This window comes from Mytilus galloprovincialis, chromosome 7 (assembly GCF_965363235.1).
Source record: "Mytilus galloprovincialis chromosome 7, xbMytGall1.hap1.1, whole genome shotgun sequence".
In the NCBI taxonomy this organism is placed as follows: domain Eukaryota; kingdom Metazoa; phylum Mollusca; class Bivalvia; order Mytilida; family Mytilidae; genus Mytilus; species Mytilus galloprovincialis.
Genome location: NC_134844.1, coordinates 23,331,195 through 23,356,769, shown reverse-complemented (window position 1 = coordinate 23,356,769; position 25,575 = coordinate 23,331,195). Strand labels below are relative to the sequence as shown.

Below are 25,575 nucleotides of genomic sequence, written 5' to 3'. Positions count from 1 at the left end.
TATGTTAAACAGTTTTATGAATCATTATCAAATACAACATGTTTTAAAAATTTAAGACTGAACTCAATTGTGGCCACTTTAATTTGAATTTAGACAAAAAGCGTCTAAAAACTAGACTATTATAAAATGCTAAAATTATGAAGAACTCATGATGATATTACCTGATGAGTGTGCATAGTATTGTTAATAAAACAACCAATTTTTAAGTTACTAAAGTAATTTTCTTTTGAATGAATTAATATTTTAAACATATTGTAAAAATGCTCAGTTTAGGGGCAAAAAATGCAAAAAAAAAGCGGTCTTCCCGGGTTTACTCCTTTACTCTAATTTAAACTATGTTAAACTTGGTTTATTCAATTAATATAACCAGTAAACACTAGTTCAGTCATTATTTTTCTTATATTTTGACTATTACATACTTTTGAAAAGTTTCTATTGAAACAGATAAAAAATTAAAAAAATCGGCAAAATGGCCATCACGCCTATCTTTAATTATTCTTTATCTTAAGAAGGTATCATTTGCCGAGCACCATTTTCTTGCATTTTGTAGGTAAATATATAAGCTTCATGAAATATTATACAATTACTGTCTTTTGATGAGGTAAATATGCGGTTTTATTGACTTTTGAAAAAATGATATTCACTGAGGCCGACGGCCGAAGTGAACGAAACAAAAGACAGTAATTGTTTTATTCCATATTCCGAGAAAAGAAAATGTATTTAATGACAAACATATACCAAAACAAATTTTTACACGAAACATTTTACCATAACGTTGCATGTAAAAGCGCGTGACGTTTAGTGCGGTGAATAACACTTTCTCAGGTGAATATGCTTTTTTATTCAAAATTCAATTCATATAGAGAAACCCAGGGGCGTAGCAGCCGGTACGTCAGGTACGGCACTCGCCGTACCAATAATGTTCGTTGGTACGGCATGCCGTACCTAAAATTTATATAAAAAATATAAAAAAATAAGGGTTTTCAACGGAAATAAAGAAAATAAAGATTTTACAGAAAAAAATCATGATAGAAAGGTCCATGTAGAAGTCATAGCAATATACGGTATACATTCGTAAGCAAAGTTCGAAAACTCGTATACGATACGATAACGAATAATTGCCTTGTATTAATCAAAGTATGGATTTTTTATACTTACAAAAGATTTTAATTGACCATGCATATGGTCATGAACAGTCATAGTACTATCAATAGCATGTTACTGCCTTCTACAATTGTTCTGGTTTAAACACAAATGGCATGGAAGAATCAAAGTTAGAACTCTCAAATGGAGAAACAAACGTTGTGCGGCAAACATGGAATTTTGTGCGACTGGCATACAAGATTAAAGTTTAGCAAGCTATAAAACCAGTTTTAGTCCAGTATTTTCTACTTTAGAAAATACCTGTACCAAGTCAGGAATATGAAAGTTGTTAATCATTCGTTTGATGTGTTTGAGCTTTTGACTTTACCATTTGATAACGGTATTTTCGTTTTGAATGTTCCTGGGCGGGGTTTGGTATTTTTGCTATTTTATTTTTTGCAACAAAAATATTGTCAGTTACTCTGTATGCATACACCATAAAGTTTAAGTAATCATGACTAAAATATAAACGAGTTGTCCCAATTTTATTGCGTGCTGATCTATCCGCTACAGAGACAAATAAACGATCTGCACATTGTTAAAATGCACATTCTGCTTCTAGGCACCAAGACGATCGGAATATAATCCAACTTCAACAACACCATATACAGTAACACATTTTTACTGTTTTATCAATAGTCATGTTTTGGTGATATCTATTTGACGTGGCTCGGTACTTATACATCACGCCATTGTGAATGTGTGATATCATTTGTGCTATGGTAAATTTTTGTGATCGCGTCTTTCATTTTTGCTAATGTGCGTTGTATATATGGCGTTTTGTTTTCCTTCAAGATTTTAAGAAGTGTTTGCAAAGAATGTTGCATTTTGAACAAAACATACGAAAAAAACTGAATGCGATTTTTACTTGTAATTTAACACATTTTTATTGGAAAATAACAATTTTTTTTCTTCATTTAACAGTTATAGTGTGAATTTTATATATAATAAACTAAATGTTCAAAAGTTCCGTGCGACACTTGGTTGTATATTATTTCTCGTAATTTTGGAGTTATACACTCTACAAATCTGCAATCTACTGTGTGATATCGAAAAAAAACTAAAAGTATTTAGCGTTCCGTGACGCTAAAATCTGAAAGCAAGTGTTACGAATATTCGCCGTGGATATAAATCTAGCATTCACATAGTAGACGTGCCAACCTTTGCATGATCCTTAGAAATAAAGTACATAATGATAGACCAGTCCTAGTCACAGTGAATTTTTTTAATTTTAGTTACTGAAGCCCCAAGTCTGATCTTCGACGGTTTACAAACACGTTTAATGCTATTAGAAAATGCTATTCCATTATATTCCTTGAACTTTCTGCATCTAACTGTTATGTATTTTTTTTCCCGGTTACCAACCTTTCCCTCTTAAATACCTGTTTTTTTTTTTCTTTAAAACATATCATATAAAAAAAACATGTACATGTATACATGTCATATGCATATAATCACAGAAATACAATACTTAGGGATTCGAATCAGTATTTATCTTCATATATCAAGCAGTCTCCCTGTAAACAAAAAGGCAAATAACTGCAAATAAAAGTTGATTTTTTTGTCTGATCTTTCCTATATGATATGTACCGGGTTGGTGTGTGTCCAGGACTTTGTCTCACCCAATTACGATCCTAACCATGAAATACTATATATTCCAAATGGCTTTGAATCTACTTAAAATTGTTAAACTTGTTTAAACACAAGTAGATTTTCCTCTTGACTGAGGTTATTTTGCCAAACAGGAGTGTTTTATATAGTTTAGCTAAGATGTTCAACGGCCTTCAACTTTTTTGATAAAGTTTAATTGCTGCCTTTTCGACACGATTCATGTTTCAAATTCTGTTTTCTATATTTTGAAATTGATTTTAACACAAAATAGTAATATAATTGCACATAAAACAAATTTTTTAGGAACTAAATTTATGTGTCAGAAGATTGTCAGAATGCAGGATTCAAGTTGCACTTTTTATCATAATTTTTTATATTTTGATTTAAAAAAAAAAGAGTCATATTTTAAATTGTTGCCCATAAAACTAGGGTTTTAGAGAACCAAATTTAAGTGTCTGGAGGTTGTCAGAATGCAGGAATTTGCTCTATTTATTAAAATTTTCTCGGGGGCCTTCAGCGGCCCCCGAACCCCTTGCCGCATAACCGCCTCTACGAGGCGGGATGCGTCGCTTCGCGACCCATCATGATTTTCTGCCGTACCAATATAAATAAGGATGCTACGCCTCTGAAACCTACTCAAATAATTCCAATATAGAATAATACATTTTATTGAAAATAAAACATGATCTTACAAGATTCAAGCCTTTAAAAATATACAAATTTTGCTGAATCGGCACTTTTTCAAAACCATGCAAACCTGTCAGTGGGGGTATTGAGAAATCTCACAACTTTTTGAATTATCATAATTTCCTTTCATTTTAAGTTGTTTGTTAAGATATTTGTTATCATTAAGCTGTATTTTTTCTATAAAACAAAAAAAATCAGGTCAAAATACCCTAAAATAGGCTTAAAATGGCCATTTGTTAGTACAGAAATGGACAATTATCGAAATCAATGTTCGGCATACACAAATAATGGTTGAATATTTTTTCAAAATATTTTGCACAAATAGTTATTACATATAAGGTATTTAAAATACAAAATATCAGTCTGATTGGAATATTTTGGATTTGGACCATTTTGCATGGTTTTATCACAGACTGGCTCTTTAAAAATCATTATATGTAGTTAGTCTCTTTTGTTCGTTTTTGTTTTTCGGTATTAGGCCTATCTACTCTTTTATTGGAGGCTAGAAAAGTAAAGGTTTAGTAGATTACCGTAAAGTAACTGAAAGGTCGGGAAATGGCAGTAGTTGACAGCTTCGACTTTCTCCTGAAAGAATTAGAAAGAACCTGTACAAATACCAGAGATATTTTAGCAGTTATTGGTGTATTGTATGCTTGTAAACGAACGCTTCAATGTCTCACAGGATTAATAAAAGCAACAAACGACCATCTCCTGAGCAAACTGTCGTATATCAGCAACTACAAAAAACGTTTTGGACCATGGGCGGGTAATTTTATTCTAGAGAAATAAGTTATCTTTTTCTGACATGTGATAACAAAGCTTTTGTTCACACATTCGAAATGCTGCAGGTTAAAAAGGATTGCTTGATTGATTTATTGAACTATGAGTCTATGTCCAGTGGCAAATATTTCATACAATGTTCATAGTCCAAATAATTATGACGTGTTGAAAGGCTATTTTGATTCTTTCAATTGTCACAGCAAAAAAATAAGGATTGCAATATGTCATAATTATTTGGACTAGTAGTGTTCATGGTGTTCAGGACGAGAAAGAGGATGAAGTCCTTATAACTGTATAAACAATTATTAGCATTTTCTTTTGGTCCTGTCTTGGTGATGTTGCCATTGTTTGTCAGGTTATTGTCAACATTATTTGGTCAGGTTGTAGCAACCTTAAATATTTTTCTAGTATTTTTTTTATATATATAAATACATCATGTACATGATGATCATGATATATATAAAAGATGATGAAATCTTATTAGATTTCAAATTTGAGATAAATCCTTTGAGAAATAAAAAAGATATTAATAGAATTTTCATTTGGTCCTGTCATTGTCAATGTTAGTCCTGTCATTGTCAGTGTTGGTCAGATCACTTTTTCACAAGCTTTCAATATCTTTTTTCCTGTATTTTTCTTATATTTCCTGTGTTTATGTATTACATGATGAAATCATATTATATTTATTTACAGTTGTTACTGGTAGTAGTGAAGGTATTGGATTAGCCTATGCCAAAGAACTTGCAAATAGAGGATTGAATATTGTTATGATAAGTAGAGGAGAAAATAAATTATACAGAGCAGCTAAAGATATAGGTACAAATGTATACTGTATACGATATAGTTCTACCCAAGTATTTATAATGATCTCCTCAATTGGTATCCTGTTCAAGTAGTTTTATAACCTGGCAACTTTATTTTGGAAACATAATGTACATGTTTAAGATGATTTATATTCACATTATTTTTCTACTAGCCAAAGTCGTGAAGGTTTATTGGTTTACAGTATTACATTTGATTATTAATCACTGTAAATTCAGAAATTTTTGTGTATATAAAAAAGAAGATGTGGTATGATTAATGCCAATGAAACAACTCTTGACAAGTGACCAAATGACACAGAAATTATTATCCATTATAGGTCACTGTAAATTTTGTGCATTTATATTTGAAATTGTTGAACCATAGACAGACATGCGAGTATAGATAAAGGGTTTTCTACACATTGATATTGTAAAATATCAGCTGTAAGCCACAATATGAATCTTTTTGGAACGAGATTGCAGAAAACAAGCTAAAAGCTTCACATTGTGTCAAGTGGCTGATATTTTACAATAGCTATACAATTAAAACCCAATTATCTGTTTATCTATCTATAATTCTATAACTGGTCTTTTCTCCCTCCCTTAAGACAGTTTTACTCTTGACGAAAGAAAGCTTAATAACATCTCATCTCACATTGTGACATCGCTGATAATGCCTGCTCTCGTATAAAACCTTGCTACGAGAATTTTGGAAAGACTGAATAGGGTGATATAGGCGTAGGGAAAGACCATTAGACTAATTTTTACAATTTTAGGAAACAATGCGTATTAATAGTGCTATATACATTTGTGAAATCCATGTTTTATCATTCAAGACGCCTATCCCATCACACTTTTGATAGAAATATTTATGACATTGTAAAATGTTCTGAATTTACACAAACAAACATAAATATACCATGTATACTGATGAAATGAAATTCAAAATTTTTACAAATAGTAAGGTACAATATAGTAAGTAATCCATTTTCATACAATTTATAGCACATGTTTTTAGTCACTTATATCTTACATTTGGAAGATAAAATGTATTATAAATGTTTGTGGTATTTTTGTATACATTAAATGTTACAATGTATTGTTCTATTTCATTAGAAGAACAATATAAAGTGGAAACCTGTACAATAGCTGTTGACTTTGCTCATGGAAAAGAAATTTACGAGAAGATTTGGAGCCTAATTAAAGACAAAGAGATTGGTATACTAGGTATAAAACTTCATTCTGTATAATCATGATAATGATACAGCAGATGCAATATTGAACACAATTTTTGAGATGTATATTCAAATAAAGAATATTATTGTTCATGAAAAAGACATTGTTGAAGAAGGAAATAATTAGCTGTAAGTTTTTATCTCATATCCAACTCAATCTGTGCTTGGTACCACCTTGAACTTACATTGAGACCAGTTTGTTTGCTTCAAGGTGGATGTCTCACTGTGAGTGAATGAATTTTGTTTCTCATTAACTACAAATTACATAGTTACAGAGAAATATATGTATAAACAATAACATTAAATATTAAAGTACATGTGAACAATACAAACATGAACATTAAATTACAAACTTACCAGTAGGAGTCCCCCTCACGTCTATATTTTTTATAAATCTACATAGGTCTGCAAGAACAATATAGTAAATAGATCTCATTAACTGTTGATATTTATATTTGGACAAAAAGTACAATAGTGTGGTAACAACCTCTTTCTTCCTTGATTTAGACCATAACATGACATAATATGATGATAATCATCATCTGTATGTCTCTTGATTCACAAAGATGTCACAACCTATCATTTCTGGATATGTTATTTCACCTTCCCGTGACGATAAGTAATCCCACATCTGATTTTACACAATAAAATTTTATTATATATATTAACAATTAGGAAAAATTACTTTCCAATTTTATATCAGTTTTTGGGATACGATTGCTTTTAAGCAATCTGTAGACTTTTACCGTTGACTCAGGGCTCATTCCCTCACGTCAACTGTTTTATTCTAAACATTCAGCAACATCTCAGATTCTTATGATTGTCTTGCTTTAAAAGGTAAAAACAAGCAAAAGGATTGAACATAAACAACTTTCCTGTAATGTTCTTCTCATAATCTTCATGTTTGATTTTTCCCTTGACTTATATGCGTGTTTTTAACAACACGGAAAATCAAAATTAAGCAGTATTTATATTTAGTGTTTTTATAAATTTAGAAACACGTCAGAGGGACTTCCCCAGTTTTGATAAATGCGAGAGTTCTTTGAATTCCGATAATTCTATTTCTGTCATATAAGAACTGAAGTGGAGTTTTCTATATTTTACCGTTATGAAACTGATACTGTACTCTCATAAAGAAATTGAGACTCATTAATCATATCATAAATTAAATAAACGTTCTTGTTCCAAATCGCAAGTCGCGGGTTTGTTTATGTATTAATGCGCATGCGTATAGTTTTCTTGATTTCAAGGGGTATCAGATTGAGTGGTTTACTGGATTCCCCGCTTATTAATTAATTTGAAACTCATTGGATTCTTTTTACGTTTGCCTGCTATTGAGGGTTTAATATTGTTGTTGCATAATTTAAAATCATATGCCTCATTTAAATTAAAATCAATGAAGTTTTACCTATAACACCCCTTTAGCCAAAATGGAGTCTTCCATATTATCGTTTCGAGTTGTCTCCCTTTCAGAAGTATTTCCCGTCAAAATCGTCAAGAAAAAATTAACTCGTTAGATGTCGATAAACGTCGTATTATATTAAGAACGATCTCAATTTAAACAGAGGAGTGTGTACGGAAGGATTCATGCCCACTGACCCAAAGGAAATTAATAATTAAAGAGTTAGAAATGGGGTGCCTCCTAGAATTAACGGTGATAAGATACGAAGTGAATAGTCCGAGATTACTGGGTACAAGTAAAATCGGCACCCATAGAAAAAGTCAAATCGGCACCTGGTTAAATCGGCATCTAGTCAAATCGGCACCTATTTAAAAGTCAATTCGGCATCCAATAATATTTGATATAATATATGGGACTGGGAAATAGGGTTCCTCCTAGAATTGAGGCTTGTTTAGGGGGGGTATCAATATCCCATATCCCATTAAGTTTTTATCCCAATATCCCATATCCCTATAATGTTTACCCCTAATATCCCAATAAATATTTTTTACAAATATCCCATATCCCTAAAACTATTTTGAAATATCCCAAAAAATCATTATAAATTCATTCCCAAGCCATTTTTTTCCTCATCATCACAACGTCAACAATTTTGACAGGGAAAACAAACTGTGTTAAAGGAAATTTACAGTGCATACTTCCAGTGTTAAATAAGAACATATGTGTCCAAAAGATGAAGTGTTCCATCTTAGAGCCTTGTATAACAATCTCTTTTTATGTGATCATAAACGATAAATTTAGTGTAAGGGGTCTAATTTCAGACTTTTTTTTTAATTGTTCAAACCGTGATGTATATGACTGTAAAATTTAATTTTGATAGCATTCTTCTTTCATTGATAAGAAACTTCATCCTACACGTTAACCTATGTTGGAAAGAACAGAAGGACTCAACCCTGTCTCTTGTCCGAGATTGCTCTGACATCCAACGGCTGTTTTGCCAGACGTCAGAGCACGTTCATATCAAAAAGTGGATATTTAGCATGCAAGTTCAATAACTCAAAATTTAACACAAGAAAGCTTTCTGCTAATGTACCTACATTACACTTAACTGTTGCAATATTTTTACAGCAGGCAAAATTTGCACAGCCCTTGTTTTGCAAAGAAATAACACAACATTTGACTCTGTGATCTTGAACTTTATTAATTACATAGATCCCAATATTTTTGTTACTTTTTTTTAATTTCCTTCCTCACAACAACAGTAATAGAAAGAAAATGTATTAATTTACATTGATTATTTAGTAACTATTCGTTATTAACGTAGTTTATACGGCGAAATATCTACTTTTTGATATGGGACGTGCTCTGACCTTAACCTGGGACAGTGGTGTAACAGCAGTGGCGGATCCAGAACTTTTCCTAAGGGGAGGCCTGCGGACTGACCTAAGGGGGGGCCCGCTCCAGTCATGCTTCAATGATTCCCTATATAATCAACCAAATTTTTCCCACGAAAAGGGGGGCCTGGGCCCCCAGGGCCGCCCCCCCCCCCCCCCTGGATCCGCCTATGAACAGTACAACATAAGAACGAACTATACAAATCAGTTGAAAAAGGCTTAACTCATCAGATGGATACAAATAGAAATACATCTAACAATTAAAAAGTCAATTGTTCATGAACAATTGAATGGTCTTTCCTTTTTTCTTTTATTAATTGCCTTCTTAGTTAAAAAATATATAGTTTCTAAGGACTTTTATGTTCATAAGTGGTTGCTTAGGGCAAAAATCATTCCTAAGGATAAATATACTAAAATAAGTTATTAAAAATGTCATATGTACTATTCATAGTATTTAAAGTCAAAAAAATAAGTGATTGCTAAGGACTTGTATGTCGTTGCTAGGGACAAAAATGTCATTTCCAGTAATAAAAATGTCATATTTATATTATTCATAGCCTTCTAAGTTCAAAAATATATGGTTGCTAAGGTGTTTTATGTCGGTGCTAGGGACTTGACCTCTGACCTTAACCTAACTTTTTAGATCTTATTATGCTGATCATTTTTGCAATTCAAAGTTTCTTTCTATCTCTAACCACTTTTGAGTTACAAGCAAACAATCATCATTTCGGACCCCAAAAACAGTTTTGGGGCCCTAGTTCCATAACAGTTGGTCCAATGATTTTCAACCCAACATAACAAATGTAGATCTCGAGAAGACACATATTTTCTCCGTTACATTTTATCAGCCATCTTTTACGGTTATTTAGTAAATCTGATAACAAGCTAAGGTCAAAATATAGGTCATGACCTTGACCTTTGACCTTAGGTCAATTTTCATGTTCATGTGAATTGATGATCATTGGTGATGATCCTAGGTGGCTACAACTTACAGTTTTTGAGTTTTAGTGGCCAACCGACATTTGTTAATTTTCAAAGGAGCATAACCCTACCAATGAGTCGTTGAATCTTTTCAATTCAAATGTAACGAAGCACCAGGGTCTGTTCCTGAACAAATTCCACCCTTTGTTTTTTTTTCTACCTATTATGGTTATGGAGTTAGAATGATAACAAGGTCTTCGGTGTAAGGGGAGATAACCCCTATAAAGGAAATGTTACGGGGTCGTGCCCTCACCACAAGATAGCTTTTGGTCAACCGATACTAGATACCTAATATCATTTCAACATGTCGCGTACTTTTTTTGGGAAATTTCGTTAAAGTTTGGCGGAAAGAATAATAATAATAATTAAAGTTCAATTCTTCTTGAATAATTGATACGTCTTTCCTTCCATTTTCTTTTAATTATACTGTCATAAATAAATATATCATATATATATTGATTGATAAATTTATTGATTAGTTGGTTGGTTGGTTTATTAGTTAAATACTTGATACAGGGTCTCTTGCAACAAGCGAAAAAAAGAGACATTGGATTCCGTATTAAACACATGAAACGGAAACATGTATTGAATGATTGATTGATTGATTGGTTGGTTGGTTAAACACGTCGGTTAAATATGCTGGTTAAACACGTTGGTTGGTTAAACACGTTTAATAGGCTCAATTAAAACAAGCAAAAAAACCCACCTTGGATCCCTTATGAAACACATTAAACGGAAACATTGATTGATTGATTGATTGATTGATTGATTGATTGATTGATTGATTGATTAATTGATTGAATGATTGATTGGTTGGTTGGTTGGTTGGTTTGGATTCAAACACACATAAAACTGTTTAAATAGTGCCAAAAACCACATAATTTGATGACCTTGACCTTTGACCTTGTGACCTTCGTCAAGGTCATTGCTCCACAAGGTCATTGCAAAAGACCCTATGGGTCAAGGATCTTTTGTTTAAGAGTTTTGCCTAAAAATGGCTTTTTAAAAACCATTAGTGGGAGTTATGTCCCTTACATGATGGTAAAATCAATATAGTCATAATGTAAAAAAGTTGCCCCTTTAAGTACCGATCATTTTTCACTGCTTAAATTTTCTGTATCTATAACCGTTCAATAGTTATAGGGAAATGAAAAACTTTTGAAAATCTAAAATATGACCTTGACCTTTGACCTTGACCTATATTTTTAAGTTTTGGTCCAATGAACTCAAATCTGAAGACCCGCAGTCTTTACGACTTACGGTTCATGAGATTTATATGCATATTGAAAATTAAAATATTCAAGGGGAAATAACTCCTATAATAAGTCACTGGATCGCTTCGGTTACAATTATTTGAACTTGTATCATTTGGCAAGGAACATTTTAAAAAAAACCATTTGCCGCTAAGTCTTATAGTTCATGAGTTATAGCGATAACAGTGTTTTTTGTAATTGGGGAGATAACTCCTATAACGTAAATAGTACACTTCGGTGCCCTTAATACAAGATAGCTTTTATTGACCCGATACTTGGTACCAAAGATTATTTTGATATCTTGCGTACTTTTCTTGGGGATTGACTTTGAAAATGGCGGAAGAAAAAGAATAATAATAATAATAATAAACAAACGAAATACAGTAAGGTCTTTCCATTTAAGAAAGGAAAGACCTTAATAATAATAATAATAATAATCAGAAGAAATACAGTAAGGTCTTTCCTTATAGAAAAAGGAAAGACCTTAAAAACAGAGAGTGAACGTGACCGAGTACTTGTACATCCAATCAACAAAAAGACACTAAATACAGATCTGAGAGTACTCGCAGTTACTGACAGCTAGTTCAAAGCCAATTACAACTAATAAAAAGTAATGCATCTGAGACTAAATTATCAATCATTACACATCCAGCATCCAATGGCACGGTAAACAACATCTCCGTAAAAATGAGGATGTGCTATCCCATTTGAAATAAGTTTTCTACAGGTAGAACCAAACTTCAAAACCAAATCTAGAATTTAGTAAAGATTTTAAGTGATTTGTGGTAACGAAATCCCTGAGGCCAAATAAAAAAGTATGTGTGGTTCCAGTTACATCTGAAAAAAAGATAGGGTAGGTAGGTAGAGATTTTTTTTTATTTTATGTTTTTTTTTTACATTGAGTCTATGGGAGCAACATTCTGACTTTAACAGTGCTTAATGAAAAATGACAATAAAATCTTTAGGGTAGGCTATTTTTAAGCCGAAGAAGTAGGGACAGTAGGGTTACTGGAACCACACATATATTTTTATTTGGCCTGACTTAATAATTTACCAGTAATACATAGATTTCTTTCATTAAAATCCAAAACGTTACAACAGACACGGGCATAGCGGAGGTGTTGTGATATAGAAACATCGTAAGATAGTGCTAAAGGAACATCACCATCCAAAAAAGGAAAATTAACAATAAGGAACGAAGTATGGAAAGCAAAACAAATACTTTTAAAATTATCAGTACATATGAGCATATAATATTGAAAATAGATCAATACTTTTCGCTTGGGTTTGGATGACTTTTAAATAAAACGACCATAAACTCAATTAAAATCAACAAAGCACTAGAATGACCTTTAATATTAAACTTGTTTGGGCAATTTTATCAAGTGAGATGTAAATATTTCTGTACTTAACTTTTAAATTCCACTTATTTTTTTTCATGTTAAAAATTCAATATCCTTATAAATGCATCAATATCCCATATCCCATTTACTTTTAGGACAAATATCCCATATCCCTAAAATTAAAATGGCAAATATCCCGTATCCCAATATACCCTATACAAGCCTCAGAATTAACGGTGATAATATACGAAGTGAATAGTCCCGAGATTACTGGGTACAAGTCAAATCGGCACCTGGTTAATTCAGCATCTAGTCAAATCGGCACCTATTTAAAATTCAATTCGGCATCCAATAATACTTGATATAATATATGGGACTGGGACTATTTAAGTTTGTAATTTAAGTATACTAGCATAAAAGTCCCCCACGGTCCCATCTTGTCTGGCAAATCAGCCGTCGGACATCAGAGTAATCTCGAACTATGAAGTGAAATACCTTCTCTCTCTCTCTCAGTGACTGCTGTGGAAAGTAAAATTGGAATTGATAGCACACAAATAAAACACAATAAGTACATTGCTCGTACACTTGTATCTGGGATTAGCTATTTTTAAAGTTGAGTGACTATTCAGATTTATATTACCTTTACATGTGCAGTTGAATTAGTTTTGAAAATAATTATGACGTCTTGGATGGCTATTATATTTTTTTTCTTTAAGTCGATTTGACTTTTTCTATGGGTGCCGTTAATTCTAGGAGGAACCCCATTTCTACGACGTCGAAGTAAGGCGTCAAAGAAAAAAAACTATAATAGCCTTTCAAGACGTCATAATTATTTGGACTATCAAGGCCAGGGCTGCCAAAAATGTGTGAGACTCACGCATGTTCATGCTTTTTTGCAGCAGTATCCTTGGATCAATTTTTTCCTCTTTGATCTTTTCTATTTTGGCCAAATCTCACGAATTTGCTTAATGAAAAGTTGGCAGAACTGCTATACATGTGTCAATGAAAACTATATGGCAATCGTATCCCTCAGAGCATTCTGCTCTTTGATTAAAACTCTATAGCTTAAGCATTCATTCAGGAATAGTGTTAATTTGGCTTAAGCAATTCTCCTCCCCCATCTGCCCCCCAAAAATTGTGTTTAATTATGTGTCATTAGTTCTTTTCTATATTTTATAACTAATTGAAATGTACAAGTATAGATGGCTATCTCACAGCACCAAATTTACTTTGATTTTTAATCATTACTGAATATTCATGAATGAATTCATGAATATTCATGAAATATTTAGGGAAATTGCAACTGGTCTATAAATATAATCTTAAGAATGAGTAAAGTAGATGTGGAATGTACTCATTTACTTACTCTTTCTTGGTTTGTAATCTTATTTATTTTTCTGAAAATTTACAATTTATTGCAACCTGATATCTCTCCCCCCTGTCATTCCACATACATCAATAAATAGCTTCTTTTTTTTTAAACCTTTACAATATAATCTTTAATTTTTATTTTACCTAAAAAGCATGTTTAGAAAATGCAAAGGCACCATGTTGTTAACATATCAGAATCTGATAATATACTCCCAAGCCATCATGTTGTTAACATATCAGTATCTGATAATATCCCAAGCCACCATGTTGTTAACATATCAGAATCTGATAATATACTCCCAAGCCATTAAATCTTTTGAAATACAAATCTCCCTTCCCTTGTTCATCAGATATAATAAAGCAAATCTTCCAATTTCATTTTATTTTACAGTAAACAATGTTGGTGTGATGTATGAATTTCCTCAGCTTTTCTTAGATGTACCTGTTGAGGTATGTAGAATTGTATAGTAATATGAAAAATAAGATATTTTCCATTATTATTGTGTCAACTGATAATGCCTATCTATTTAGTATGGGGATTTGTCATCTTAAGTGGTTGTCATCATCAGTCTTGTCATTAATATCACACTTTATTTATCCACAACAGTTTGAAAATAGATTGACAAATTTCTATAAAAAGTTTGCCAAAGGAATTATTTATTGGTAAATGGTTCATATAGTGTGTGATTTTGAGGAAGCCATATCATATACAATACACTTTATTATATACACATAAAATAATCTTTTTTTCTTCTTGGCTTGATGTTTATATATACACCTGTAAGAATTTTGTTGTGGCAATGAACATTTTATAGTAATTAATATTTTACAAAGATTGTGGACACATGTAACTGTGAGTATTTCAGCAGACATCTTGATGATATTTTTATATTTTACAGAGATTATGGTCACTTGTGAATGTGAATGTGGCAGCAGCAACTATGGTATGTAAAATTAGAGGTAGATTATAACTTGTGGAGTATATGTCAATTTATCGTCCTTCCCTACGCCTATATAACCCTGCTCTGTCGCTCAGTAATTCTCGTATCAAGACTTCAAAACGAGACCAGGCATTATCGGCGACGTCACAATGTGAGAGGAGAAGTTATCAGCGACGTCACAATGCGAGAGGAGACGTTATCAAGCTTGCTTTCGTCAAGCGTAAAACCGTCTTAGGGAGAGGAAAAAAGACCATTAATAGAACGATAAACAGATAATCGGGTTTTCTACGTATAGATATCGTAAAATATCAGCCGCTCGACACAATGTGAAACTTTTTAGCTCACTCGCCAAAAAGGTTCACATTGTGGCTCGCAGCTGATATTTTACGATATCAATGAGTAGAAAACCCGATAATCTATACATAACAGCAATTTAACAAACAAAATCTCTCTGGCATAACTTTTTGATATTTTTGTATATAAATAAAATAAAAAAATCGCATATCATTAAAAATACAGCAATTAAAGATTTATCATAATCTTAACCAGTAGGCCTTTCATTGATATGCTATTTATTGAATTATTTTGATTAATGATGAACCCTAGTTTCTTTTCATCATGTGTATCAATTGGTTAGGGCAAAACAAATTATTTTTACTTATAATTTTTTTTTTAATTTCTTTTTACACTGAGAGCAGTTTTTGCAAGGGTCAGTGACAGGGTTTAACTGTACCTTGATTTTTTTGTTTAATAAATATGTATTACTATTCACATTAACAATAATAAAGTTGATTATGGTGAAGTTTTTTATTGATATTCTGAAGAAAAAAATATATTCTTAAGTTTTATTTTTAGATGACACACCTTATAATGCCACAGATGGTTCAAAGGTTAGTATATATATATATATGTATACTAAATATAGGTACCAAAAAGATATTTCATTTATATAAGCTTTAAACCAATATCAATGTAGAACATTTTAGCTTAGATATCAAGTTATTGGTTAAAATTTGTTATGTTCTTTCTTTTTTGTGATTTGGAAACTTGCGCTCCTTGCATATAGTAAAGAGGGTAAATCAAGCATGATTATTGTACAAAAATTAAAAAATCAAAACAATATTCTGAAGTTCAGAAATTAAGTACTTTATGGAATGATGGTTTTCACTAATACTGTGAATTTATTATTTTTCATTAGATACCAAATTTCATGGATTTCATAGGTACAGGTGAACCAAGAAATCAAATGTTCAAAGAACTACAACTTTTTTATAGCCTTGTATGACAGAAATTAACAAATCCCCAAAAAGAAATATCAACTTAAGTGTAAGTTTTCCTCAATGCACGAAAATTGGTACCCATGAAAAATAAATGGATCTACAGTAGTTTATTTTGTTTTTAACTTTCCATATTTTTTTTAAGTGAAAGTTAAAGACAAAATAGTTGAATATGTATATACATGTATCTGGACTAGATGTTTTTCTGTTGTAGAGGGAAGGGAGCAGTTGTCATGCTTGCCTCAGGGTCAAGTTCCCAAATCACACCACAAATGACTGTTTATGCAGCAACAAAGGTTAGAAGATTGAATGAAACATATGCATTTCTGTTTATTTTTTTATGGAAAGACAGTTAAAAAACCATAAAAGTGTTGAAAATATCAAAATGAGATTTTTCTATTAGATGACCAGAATTTATATATATAAAGATAAAAATGAATTGGCACATAAACATTTTCTAGGATCCATGTAAGTGCAACTCTTCATAGACCTCTGGATGTATGTTGGTATAAAACTACATTATGATGTTAGGATGTGCATAAGGGAAGCAATCCAGATCAAAAATATGATAATGGAGAAATAATTGAGGATACTTTCTTCAATGTACTAATGTTGTTGTTGGATAATCTTTTTGTGGGCTCTCAAATCATTTATTGCCTGACATCTATATTTATTTTCAACAGCAGATCCATGATTTTTTTAAAGGGATGGGGTCATAATTCCCAATAATTGAATATAAACTACTAAGTTGAGCATATCGAATTGTGTTGGTGGACTATTAAAACATTTATAAAAATGTCTTGAAAAAAATAAGATTTAATACAATTTGGCCCGAAGTGTGGGGGTTGAAGCTCTCTACTGAACCCCTGGATCCAACATGGATTTTTACTTTAAGGATATTAATGATAACAAATATTTAGATATTTAGTTGACAACTTATGCAGTCTTAGAAAATTGTGCATTGATTTTAGATATGTACTTTTATGGTTTTTTAGCATATCTTTCTCATCCAATTGATTGTGTGGCAAGATAAAATTTTAAACTGGAGTTTGACAATTGTTTGTTACAGGAAAAAGGGAGCTATAGTTATGGTGTCCTCAGGTTCATGTTCAAAAATAACTCCACAAATGACAGTGTATGCTGCTACAACGGTTAGAATAGTGTTAGAGTAGTACGTCTTTTGCATGCTTATAACATCCTATTTGTTGTAGCTTACATTTTTGTTTCAAATAATTTGTAAGATTAATATGATGTTTTGGTTATGGAAAAGAAAATATAAAACTATTATCTATAAATTCTGCTAAAGGGACATTTTATGTTGGCTTAAGGAATAAAATGACAGAGTGAATAATCATCAGTGTCACTTTATGAAAGTTTCAAAGTAGTTGTCTCTCTTTTTAGTGAAAATATTAGAAGAATAAATTTTCTGTAAAATTAATTTTGAATCATTCTTTTTGATGTTTCATTTTAATACTTTATGCATGTTTAAAAAAATAGCTGTAGCAACAAATCAGACAGCTTTTAATAAATAGTATCAACAAATTGTTTTATTTTACATGATTAGGTTTAAAATGGTACATTTTGGGTGTTTCTTTTTGTATTCCTACAGACTGAGCACTATTGTTCTAGAAAACTATTAATTTCAGATATTCCTAAGTGAAAATCAGGGAAAGAAGAAGCAAACAAAAACACATACCAGAAAGTTCTTTTTTTTTTAAATTAACAATTATTAACACAATATTTATTTGCACTATATTCAAATTCACATTTATAAACAAGTGGAACAAAACTATTGATGACATGCATGTGCTTTTCTTAGCTTTCATTTTTAGCTCACCTGACCTGAAAGGTCAAGTGAGCTTTTCTCATCACTTGGCGTCCGTCGTCCGTCGTCCGGCGTCCTGCGTCCGTCGTCCGTAAACTTTTACAAAAATCTTCTCCTCTGAAACTACTGGGCCAAATTTAACCAAACTTGGCCACAATCATCCTTGGGGTATCTAGTTTAAAAAATGTGTCCGATGACCTGACCATCCAATCAAGATGGCCGCCATGGCTAAAAATAGAACACAGGGGTAAAATGTATATTTTGGCTTATATCTTTGAAACCAAAGCATTTAGAGCAAATCTGACAGGGTGTAAAATTGTTGATCAGGTCAAGATCTATCTGCCCTGAAATTTTCAGATGAATCGGACAACATGTTGTTGGGTTGCTGCCCCTGAATTTGTTATTTTAAGGAAATTTTGCAGTTTTTGGTTATTATCTTGAATACTATTATAGATAGAGATAAACTGTAAACAGCAATAATGTTCAGCAAAGTAAGACCTACAAATAAGTCAACATGACCAAAATTGTCAGTCAACCCCTTTAGGAGTTATTGCCCTTTATAGTCAATTTTTAACAACTTTTCGTCATTTTTTGTAACTTGTACAAAAATCTTCTTCTCTGAAACTACTGGGCCAAATTTAACCAAACTTGGCCACAATTATCATTGTGGTATATAGTTTAAAAAATGTGTCTGATGACCCCGCCTACCAAACAAAATGGCCGACATGGCTAAAATTAGAACATAGTGGTGAAATGCAGTTTTTGCTTTATATCTTTGAAACTAAGATATTTAGGGAAAATCTTTCAAGATTTAAATGCCCATCAGAATAAGATCTTTCTCCTCTCAAAATTTCAGATAAATCTGACAACCAGTTGTTTGGTTGCTGCCCTAAATTGGTAATTTTAAGGAAATTTTGCAATTTTTGGTTATTATCTTGAATACTATTATACATAGAGATAAACTGTAAACAGCAATAATGTTCAGCAAAGTAAGATCTACAAATAAGTCAACATGATCAAAATTATTAGAGGACCCCTTAAGGAGTTATTGCCCTTCATAGTCAATATTGAACAACTTTTCGTCATTTTTGTAACTTGTACAAAAATCTTCTTTTCTATAACTATGGGGCAAATTTAACCAAACTTGGCCACAATCATCACTAATGTATCTATTTAAAAAAGTGTCTAATGACCCCGCCTACCACCCAAGATGGTCGACATCAGTAAATACAGTAACAGGTGAGCGACACAGGCTCTTGAGAGCCTCTAGTTTGTTGTTGTAATTTCATTGTTGTAATCATCTAATGATTTCTTGATTGCAAATGCTTTCAGTCAAAAGTGTAGCATTATTATCTGTACAGAACTGTAGATATAGACATGATAGATATAAAGAAGAATGTAGACATTTTGAATTATTTTTTTCTAATGACTACTTGATGTTTTTTTCCTTCCTTAGATAAATTTTGTGGGTAAAATGTTTAACTTTTTTTCAAATATAGGTCAGTGCACATTAAGTCGCTGTTTAATCAATGAAATGAACATCGTTTAGTTTAAACATATTTATTTATAGTGGATTGTGAAACAAGTTATTGCAACTTATATTAATCCCTTTCCACTTTGCAGGTGCAAGTGCTGCCTTGTAGCGGCATTAGCCTACTCTCTCGAAATCTACAAGGGTGTCTTTTACATGCATGAGATATAGCTCTCTCTTAACATGGGTCATCCATTTATCATCCCCTTTCTATGGACCATCATCATTTCTCAAGACCATACTTGTAAATGATGTCAAGGGAGAGCCGCCAATTTTGTCCCTGAAATTTTCTCCCCAGAACGGGGATAAAACCAGGAACCTTTGTGTTAGTAGTCTGATGCGCTCACCACTACACCACAGCTCTCCTTTAACACAAAGTTAAACATCTCTTGCACTAAATCACAACATAACTTCATTACTCACTTAACCATGAAATTCTGATGTATTATTAACAACTCTAAAGACATTTTTCATATATGTATGAATCAACACAGTTGCACAATGCTGGAATGAACATTATACTACGATTTATCAATCAAGAAATTAATCAAACAAAATCTGTATATGTTCTAATAATTAATGTACATTAAGCTGAATAAGATGCTACTTTATGTTTCAGTATTTCCTGGACTATTTTGCAAGGGGATTACAATATGAGTACCGGGACTCGGGAGTCATTGTACAGTCTCTGATGCCATTTTATGTTGCGACTAGAATGACACGTTATAGTCAGACATTATCTAAACCTGGTTTATTTATACCATCAGCAGATACCTATGCTAAATCAGCAATAGCTACACTGGGATACAGTAGCAGAACATCAGGATACTGGCCACATACTATACAGGTACATGCTTATCCTGTGATATACATATAAATTATGTTTGAAGTGGTTTTAAATACTCAAAGCCATCATTTCCAAGACAAAAGAACATGTTGTCATTTCATTAATTGTTTTAAATTGATAGCGGTTGAGAGAATAAGTAACTTGATTTGATAAGTACCCAAAAGAGGGGCCAAAGACACCAGAGGGACAGTGAAACTCATAGATCAAAAATAAACTGACAACGCCATGGCTACAAAAGGAAAAAGACAAACAGACAAATAATAGTACACAAGACACAACATAGAAAACTAAAGACTAAGCAACAAAAAACCTACCAAAATTATATTTTATGATTGTTGTGGGGTTTTGTTTGATGATTGTGTTTGATTGTTTTAGCATAAATTAGGCCAAATTGTTTCACATTTTGTCAATCTTGGACCAATTATAATTTTTCTGTATGTTTTGAAATTTGCTCATTATTGAACATTGTTTGGTGATCTACAGTTGCACATTCACATCTTTTGGTCTTTGTTAGGTATAGTTGTCTCATTAAATCTCCCTTTTTTTTATCCATATATGTTATATCGCTATATTTTATTAAAGGCATGGATATCAGATAGTATTCCTGAATGGCTGTGGATGTGGGGAGCCACAAGACTGAATAATGCTTTACGTAGACAGGGACAAGAAAAGTTACATCACAAGAAAACACTCAGGAAAAGGGGCAGTGAATTGTCTATTGAATCAGATTCTTGATGTTAAGAGAAAATTAGAACACACTATTATGCATGAACTAAAATATGAGAAACTTGAAAATCAAACTGTGAGATTTTTCTTCATGTAAGGTGTAATTGAAGTAATTTAAGATCCTAATGAAACTGATACTGGTCTAGTTGAAACTGTGATTATTCATTCCTTGCTAGATAATGTTGGTTGGAAAGTTTGATATACTTACAGCAAACTTAAGAGTGGAAGGGGGGAAATCTTCCGATTCCTCTAACTTTTGATATTATTAAATATAAATACAGAATTTGTGCATGCATGCAGTAATTATTACAATTTGTAATCAATGGACAAAAAATATTGTATTAATTAGCTTTGATTTTAGGACATTTTGCGTACAAATAAGGCTATAAAAATCTCAAAAACAACTTATTATTTTTAGCTCACCTGGCCCAAAGGGCCAAGTAAGCTTTTCTCAACACTTGGCATCCTTCGTCCAATCATTATTAACTTTTACAAATTTTTTTCCTCTAAAACTACTGGACCAAATTTAACCAAACTTTGCCACAATCATCATTGGGGTATCTAGTTTAAATAATGTGTCCGGTGACCAAGTCAACCAACCAAGTTGGCTGCCATGGCTACAAATAGAACATAGGGGTAAAATGTAGATTTTGGCTTATATATCTGAAACCAAAGCATTTAAAGCAAATCTGACATGGTATAAAATTGTTTATCAGGTCAAGATCTATCTGCCCTGAAATTTTCAGATGATCGGACAACCCGTTGTTTGGTTGCTGCCCCTGAATTGGTAATTTTAAGGAAATTTTGCCAATTTTGGTTGTTATCTTGAATATTATTATAGATAGAGATAAACTGTAAACAGCAATAATGTTCAGCAAAGTAAGATCTACAAATAAGTCAACATGACCAAAATGGTCAGTTGACCCCTTAAGGAGTTATTGCCCTATATAGTCAATTTTAATTTTTTTTTTATAAATTTTTGTAATCTTGTACAAACATCTTCTCCTCTGAAACTACTAAGACAAATTTAACCAAACTTGTCCACAATCATCATTAGGGTATCAAATTTTAAAATTGGGTTCAATGACCCTGCCTGCAAACTTAGATGGACGACATGGCTAAAAATAGTACACAGGGTAAAATGCAGTTTTTGGCTCATATCTCTGAAACCAAAGCATTTAGAGCAAATCTGAGGGATATAAAATGGTTTATTAGGTCCAGATCTATCTGCCCTAGATTTTCTGACCATTCAGGCAACCCCTTGTTAGTTTGCTGCCCCTGAGTTGGTAATTTTAAGGAAATTTTGCAGCTTTTGGTTATTATCTTGAATATTATTATAGATAGAGATAACTGTTAACAGCCATAATTATGTATAGCAAAGAAGGACATTTAAATAAGTCAACATGACTAAAATGGTCAATTGACCCCTTAAGGAGTTATTGCCTTTTATAGTCCATTTTTAACAATTTTCATATTTTTTTTAATTTTTACAAAATATTTTCCACTGTAACTACTGGGCCTAGTTCATAATAGATAGAGATGATTGAAAGCAGCAAGAATGTTCAGTAAAGTAAGATCTACAAACAAATTACTATCACCAAAGCACAATTTTGTCATAAATCTATCTGTGTCCTTTGTTTAAAAAAGAGGGACGAAAGATACCAAAGGGACAGTCAAACTCATAAATCTAAAACAAACTGACAACGCCATGGCTAAAAATGAAAAAGACAAACAAACAACAGCACACACGACACAACATAGAAAACTAAAGAATAAACAACACGAACCCCACCAAAAAACTAGGGGTGATCTCAGGTGCTCCAGAAGGGTAAGCAGATCCTGCTCCACATGTGGCACCCGTCGTGTTGCTTATGTGATAACAAATCCGGTAAATAGTCTTTTTTAATATGCACATAGACCAAGATGAGCGACACAGGCTCTTGTTAAACCTATCTCTTCACAATATTTTTTAAAATTACAACATACATGACATAAAACATGATAAAACATTCTGAGTAATTTTGTTCAGAAAAAATGCATTTTTTTTTAAAATGGTTTCGATAGCACTGAAAGTTTGCCTAATATGCAACAACATTTAACAACTCAGACTAAAATTAAGTTGATGATATATATATATTTGTGTAAAAAGTTTTTGTTATTGATATTGTTTTTCAAACTAAATATGCAATCTATTTCTATCAATTGAAAACTATTTACATCCCACAAAAAAATATTTTAGTCTTGCACTTTTTCAATGTCTAACAGTCTCTTTGGCACAGTTATCCACACTAATTTGAAATGTTAATGCACTAAAATCAATTGTATGCACCATATGCATGTTGTGAATCTTTTTTTATTGTATTTGTGTTGTAATGCAAATGTAAGGAATAAGACAAAGAGTTTCACTTCATTCAGTTGAATGTTCTATGTGAAATGGATTTTTTTTAAACCAACAAGGCTGAACAATGTTATTAGACATTACCATTACATGAAATTATCAAATGATGAAAAAGTATTAATGAAATGATTATTTGTAAAGTGCTTCTATTTTACTTGTTGTGCTATATTGTAATGTCTGTGCTATATTGTTATGTATGTGCCATAGTTTTATAGAATTGCATTCAATGATTAGATTTATTTTGTATCATCATTACAACAGTTTCTGTGACCAGGTCTAACCAAAGACCAAATTTAATTTATGCTTCTGAGATGAGCATGCTGCATTAAGAACTAATAACTTAGTCTTACATAAAGCTTAGAATGTGAAAGTTATGTCAGGATGGAGTGACAGTTCTCTCAGCAAACTGTAACCTTGAGAGATTGCATGCTTAAGATTTATCATAATGTTATTAAATATATGATAAATATAGAAATTCCATGAATGCCAATGAAACAACAATCTGCCAAAGTTCAAATGAAGTGGATATACTAACATGTTTAACCCCGCCACATTATTTATGTATGTGCCTGTCCCAAGTCAGGAGCCTGTAATTCAGTGGTTGTCGTTTGTTTATGTCTTACATATTATTAGTTACATAGTGTTCTAGTGACCTAATACGGTATATATGGGGTCAGTGAATCCCCATATGGAATTTACTGACCCCATAAATACCGTATTACGTCACTAGCACACTATGTAACGAATTTATCTTACCGACTATCTTAACGTGTGAAATTAAGACTAGTGATTCTCAAAACAATCAAGTCTTCAATACTGTTAGCGCTAAGAAAATACTTCCATTGATCCTACAAAAACAGATGCCAACAATAACGACTTGTAAGGTTTAAATGTGTTTTATGAATTTGTTTCAATCTTAATCATCAATTTCTTCGTCTGTTGGAACTTTTAAGATTTTTTCTCAGTACCGTTTTGTTTTTTACAAAGGGACATAACACCATTACTAACCGTGTATGAAATAAGCCCTGCCCCCTTCTTACCTAATAAGGAATATAAAGGGACGTAACTCCACTACTAACCGTGTATGAGATAAGCCCCGCCTCCCTACTAACCTAATATCAAATATACAAGGTTTGCACGCGGACGCTTTTAACCAATCATATTCTTGGAAATGTATAGGAGGTAAGATAATTATTTTTGTTCATTTTTTTACATAAATAAGGCCGTTAGTTTTCTCGTTTGAATTGTTTTACATTGTCTTATCGGGGCCTATTATAGCTGACTATGCGGTATGGGCTTTGCTTATTGTTGAAGGCCGTACGGTGACCTATAGTTGTTAATGTCTGTGTAATTTTGGTCTTTTGTTGATAGTTGTCTCATTGGCAATCATACCACATCTTCTTTTTTTATATAAGCTGCTATTGGAAACCGTACAGCTTTCAACAATGAAAAAAACCCATGCTGTATAGTCAACTATAAAAGGCCCCAACATGAAAAATATGAAACAGCTCAATTGAGAAAACCAAAGGCTTAATTTATAACAAAACTATTAGTCTGGCTCAGCCATTGGAAAATATACCTTTACAATAACTCTATAGTACTCCTTTTCAATGAAGCTGGAATTAAACATTTGGGTGCTCCTAGCCATCCATGTCAACATACACATGTATGGAGGGAAATAATTTATCAGCATCTTTGAAAGATTGCCAGATACCTGTCAGATGGTAAAATTAACATGACCCATGTAAAAGATGCATAGTTTTGTGACTTTGATTAGTTGTTGAACATACCGGTACGTGTCACATGTTTCAAAGATGTATTTTTTAGCGTGATAGCTTTAAAAAGAAGTGGTCACTTTAATCTATATCTAACATGATGTTAATTTGATTATGGCCTAATTTAACTCATGTATTTTTTTGAAGAAATGTTAAAACAACACATCAGAATGTAAGGTGATTAACTTTTCTTAATGAAGACAATACTCATTTACATTGTTAAATAATTTTCAAAAAAGTTGACTGGGGTAT

General features: G+C 32.1%; 1 protein-coding gene across 2 annotated transcripts; it reads left to right on the top strand.

Moving 5' to 3' along the window:
* The first annotated feature begins 3,953 nt into the window (after positions 1-3,953).
* LOC143082585 (inactive hydroxysteroid dehydrogenase-like protein 1) lies at positions 3,954-24,165 on the top strand. Of its 2 annotated transcripts, none has more exons than XM_076258326.1 (9): positions 3,954-4,207; positions 4,915-5,037; positions 6,141-6,251; positions 14,395-14,453; positions 14,903-14,947; positions 15,800-15,834; positions 17,291-17,372; positions 20,197-20,424; positions 21,007-24,165. In XM_076258326.1, exons 1-9 carry the CDS (start codon positions 3,997-3,999, stop codon positions 21,157-21,159), a joined length of 1,047 nt encoding a protein of 348 aa, XP_076114441.1. In that variant the 5' UTR covers positions 3,954-3,996; the 3' UTR covers positions 21,160-24,165. The 2 variants fall into 2 exon arrangements, with proteins under 2 accessions (XP_076114441.1, XP_076114439.1); XM_076258324.1 differs by lacking the exon at positions 17,291-17,372 and adding an exon at positions 16,436-16,517 and having other exon boundaries at positions 3,955-4,207.
* The last annotated feature ends 1,410 nt before the right edge of the window (positions 24,166-25,575 follow it).